The sequence below is a fragment of the Puccinia triticina genome, chromosome 4A (genome assembly GCF_026914185.1).
Source record: "Puccinia triticina chromosome 4A, complete sequence".
Taxonomy (NCBI): Eukaryota; Fungi; Basidiomycota; class Pucciniomycetes; order Pucciniales; family Pucciniaceae; genus Puccinia; species Puccinia triticina.
Window position 1 is genome coordinate 3,006,214 of NC_070561.1, and position 4,413 is coordinate 3,010,626.

Sequence of the window (4,413 nt, forward strand, 5' to 3'; positions counted from 1 at the left end):
GATAGGAGAGATACTGATCTCTCAAAGCTAGCTCCTTCCCCTTTTGAAATAAATCACAGTTGGACACTAGAAACATCAAGACAAGTTTCTCAGGGCCTTTGCAAGTCTTTAGTGAAGAGTCCAAACGGGACTCTTAGTTTTTTTTTCTAGCCCGCGAACAAAAATCAGATCATTTTTCTTCCTTCTTGGCTGTCGTCTCCTCCCCTTTCGAAAGAAACCAATCAGCCTAATTAGCCTTTTTCTAACATTGATTGTCGCGCCTTGTGCCTTTTGACCTTCTCAACACTTCCTTTCCTTTTGACCCATTCAACCCTTGCCTCCTTTTTCCTAGCCACTCGAATATCAGTCGCCATTGATCCGTTGGATTTTGGGTATGACCGTCCCTGTCTCGATTCTATCCCATCAACTGATAATTGTTGATGCTGGAATCAATGCCCGAGGGGGAGCTGAAGAACCTTGAGAACACAGCTGTAGGATGCAGATAATTATCCGGCTGGTTGGTAAGAATGCTTCTGCAAGGGATCTGGTAAACCGTAACGTCACGGGCCAGGATAACTATTTCAACCTATTTCAACTCCGCCTCCTCCAGGGGTGATGACATCATCGTCCTGAGCCGAGCTTGCTACATACACTCCGCTCAACCCTAAAAATCGAAATCGTCAGCAGCCCTCATCATCATGGTCTCAATCCAGTCTGAGCATCCTCACAAGTTCCTCAAGAAACCACGCGTGGCAGCGGTCATTCCTTGTCCCTTCGTCAGTCAATCATTCATTCTGCTCTGGGTGACGGCCGGACTAGGGTCCAGGGTTGTTGTCTAAAGGATTCTGATTCTAAAATTACATGCATCTTATGTTTTCGTTTCCCGGGGCCGGGTTCAATGCTCTGCGATGAATAGAGTGGCGGTCAGGTTGAGTCTCTTCTCCGCATCTTATTTCTCTGTTTTCTCCCTGGACCTCCTATATGTATTCGTGTCCCCTGACGGCCGATTTGATGATCGTTACATCACAGCCACGAGCGGGAGTAGACCATGGACCGAGCCATTTGATCCAAGACGGGCTGATCAAAAGCATCGAATCCGTAGGCTACTCGACCGTCCTTGACGAGCTTAACCTGTCCACGATCTTGAAAGAAGACGACTTGGATATCGGGATACTCAAAAACCCTCGGCTGGTCTCAGAGACAAACAAAACCTTAATGAAAATAATCGACTCTCACACGGCGAATGGTGAATTTGTCGTTACCATCGGTGGCGACCATTCTTTGGCCATTGGTACTCTCAGCGGCACTTTGAATGCGGTTCGTGTTTTTTTTGCTCTTCAAATATCCTGCCGATGGCTCAAAGAATTGATTGTTTTGTTCTCACCTCCGAAAAACATGACTCTATGTAGTTTCCGGAGGCTTGTGTGATATGGGTTGATGCGCATGCAGTCAGTCCTACTAAGCTGCCATTTTTCGTTTTGTTTCAATCATTCATGATCTGACCGATGAGTCTTAATGCGCATCACCAGGATATAAACACACCCGAAACAACTGAGTCAGGGAACATGCACGGATGTCCGGTATCATTTTTATTGTCGACCTTGAAAGCGGGGACAGATCTTGAGCCTTTCCAATGGATCAAACCGTGCCTGCAACCAGACCGATTGGTTTACATCGGCCTGAGGGATATCGATATGGGCGAACGGAAAATCTTAAAAGATAACAACATTCGTTGTTTTACGATGCACGACATTGATAGACATGGAATCGGGAAAGTCGTGGAAATGGTAAGCTAAGAGTCTGACCAATAATGCCCCAGCCTCCTTTTTCATGCAGCAATATCTAGTCGTTGACGGGTCAACCCACCTTTGCACAAAAAAAAAAACCACCAAGGCTTTGGAAAGCGTAAATAAAGATTTGAAGCGACCGATTCATCTCTCGTTTGACGTTGACGCCTTGGATCCCAGTGTGGCACCATCGACGGGTACCCCTGTTCGGGGAGGATTAACTTTTCGCGAAGGCCATTACATCTGTGAAGCGATCTACGAAACCGGATGTCTGGTGGCGTTGGACCTCATGGAAGTTAATCCGACTCTCATGTCAACTCAAGCCGATGTGATTCAAACCCTGAGCGTAGGACAAAGCTTGATCCGGTCTGCTATGGGCGAAGCGTTAATCTAAAAAAAATAAGAAGGACATCATCCTTAACCGCATCATTCATTCGAAAAAAAGGCCGGCACCCTTTCGGCCATGTATCTTACATTAGAAGAAAGCATCTCTGTAACTAGCCACTCAAGCACTTCTGAAGCCTCGTAATCTGTAGCTTTCCTCTTTTTAAATTTTGCTAATATTTTCAGAATTAATCACATACTGTGCAGAACAAGGATGCTAATATAAATACGTAGATCTTCCCTGTAATTAACTCTGTCTCATTTTTTTGTAAGGGGAGAGCTGTCTTGGGAATCGGGACGTCAACCCCGGCATTTATTGTCATCAAAATCTCTAGCTGCGTTGTCACATATCTGAATGATTGGGCTTCATCCATTGTACTGATTTGTAAGGCCCTATCATGCCCACAATCTATAAAGATAGTGCAACAGCGGCCTCCGACGCCGCCATCTTGAACGCTATACTTTACCTAACTTGACAAAGTCCACGCTGGTGGGAGTAGCACTGGCGCTGGTGGCCAACACTCCCGCGGGGAATGAGTTTGGCCCAATGTGGGGGCGCTTGCACAGAGACCAGTTTTGATGCTAGCAAGTCCAACTAGGGATGTAAACGGGTCGGGTTCGGGTCGGAAAATGGTGCCCAAACCCGACCCGACGTGAGCACCGGGTCGGGTCGGGTCGGAACAAAACTGCAAATGTACTGCCCAAACCCGAACCCATTAATGAAGAGTCGGGTCCGGGTCGGGTCCGGGTCGGGTCTCGGGCCGACCCAAGACAACATAAGTCGTGCTAAATGCACACCAGATTTTTACGCCATCCTTGAAAAACCTGTGTACACCATCTTTTTTTGGCGTGCAGGGACATGTAAACCAAGACACCCTGGACAATTGACCCAAGTCCAGCTCAGAGAAATACATACCTCCCAGCAAGCTGGACTTTGTCCAGGTCACCGTGAGTATTCTTCCCGGCAAGCTAAGCTTTGACCAGCTCGCCAAGAGGACTACATACCTCTTGGTGAGCTGGTACAAATCCATCTCGCTGAGAGGTATTTATCCCTCTTGGCAAGCTGCTCATAAGTCTAGCTCCGGGAGGTATGCATTCCTCTTGCTGAGCTGCTGACAAAGTCCGTCTTGCCAAGAGGTATGTATTCCTCTCGGAGAGCTGATCAAAGTCCAGCTCGCCGGGAGGTATGTATTCCTCTTGGCGAGCTGGTACAAATTCATCTCGCCGTATCCCTCTCAGCGAGTGATTGAGCATGATGTACATACATACATTTTTGGTCAGACTGAAGCATGGATAGCCTCATTTTGGGTGGCAATTGGGTTCATGGGCCGACCCGAATGGGAAAAACCCTGCCTGAACCCAACCCGATTATCTAATTGGGTCTTGATGGGTTGGGTTGGTTTTTTAAAGAGAGGCCTGAGGGCTGCCCAAACCCAACCCAGAACCCATCGGGTCTTGGGTCTTTCCGGGTCGACACAACCCATTTACATCTCTAAGTCCAACACAGCTAGCAGAGCTTCAATGTAAGCTTGCTTTTTTGCCTCTTTCACCCCTTGCTTTTTTGTTTGATGGCATGTAGTAGATAATTGGGTCATGGGGAGGGAAGCCAGATGCATGCGCGTGTTCCCTCCCACCCTCCCACTCACAATGTTCCAAGATCTTTTGCTGCAAGCATCCACTGAATACTTAGTTGCAAGTCACTTCCTACAGTTGGTGGAACTGTTTTCGTTGATCAGCCCCACATAGGGCGGGGGGGGGGGGCTGTTAAGTCTGATGCTTTAGTTAGTATCTTGTAAAAAAATTGCATAAAAAAAGTAGATATATTAAGTATATACTGAATAGGTGAACACTGAGAACTCAGCAGCAACTCAATTTTGAAATCTGGTAGCTGTTTATTGAAAGAAAGCATGTCAGCTTTTGAAAACCCTAGTAAGATAGACAGCTGATCTCTTGATTTCTTCATTGATGTATCCTATTTCCACTTCCTCTTTGATGAAATAATTAATTTTTTCAAAGGTTTTCAAGCATCCGCAGTCCTTTCTTTTTGAATGATCAGATAATATGGAAAACTGTTTTTGCAATTGAGGAATTTTTGATCTCAATATTTCTGTGTAGCCTTCAACAGTTCTTGCAATGTGAGCTTGTGTTTCTGCTTTGTGTATTTGGACATCCCTGATTTGGAAAGAGTTGATATTTTCAAGCATTCTATAAGCTCCAAATGTCTCTGAATGCCACAATATCAATTCTTTTCTAGCTCTGTATG

The 4,413-nt window shown here is 46.0% G+C and overlaps 1 protein-coding gene across 1 annotated transcript; it reads left to right on the top strand.

Annotated features, from left to right (window-relative positions):
• Window positions 1-677: 677 nt before the first annotated feature.
• Window positions 678-2,160, top strand: PtA15_4A368 (uncharacterized protein; the record flags this gene model as incomplete). Its single annotated transcript, XM_053168244.1, has 6 exons — window positions 678-755; window positions 896-907; window positions 1,009-1,296; window positions 1,389-1,427; window positions 1,509-1,766; window positions 1,873-2,160. The coding sequence occupies 6 exons, from the start codon at window positions 678-680 to the stop codon at window positions 2,158-2,160; spliced, it is 963 nt and encodes a 320-aa protein (XP_053019473.1).
• Window positions 2,161-4,413: the final 2,253 nt, after the last annotated feature.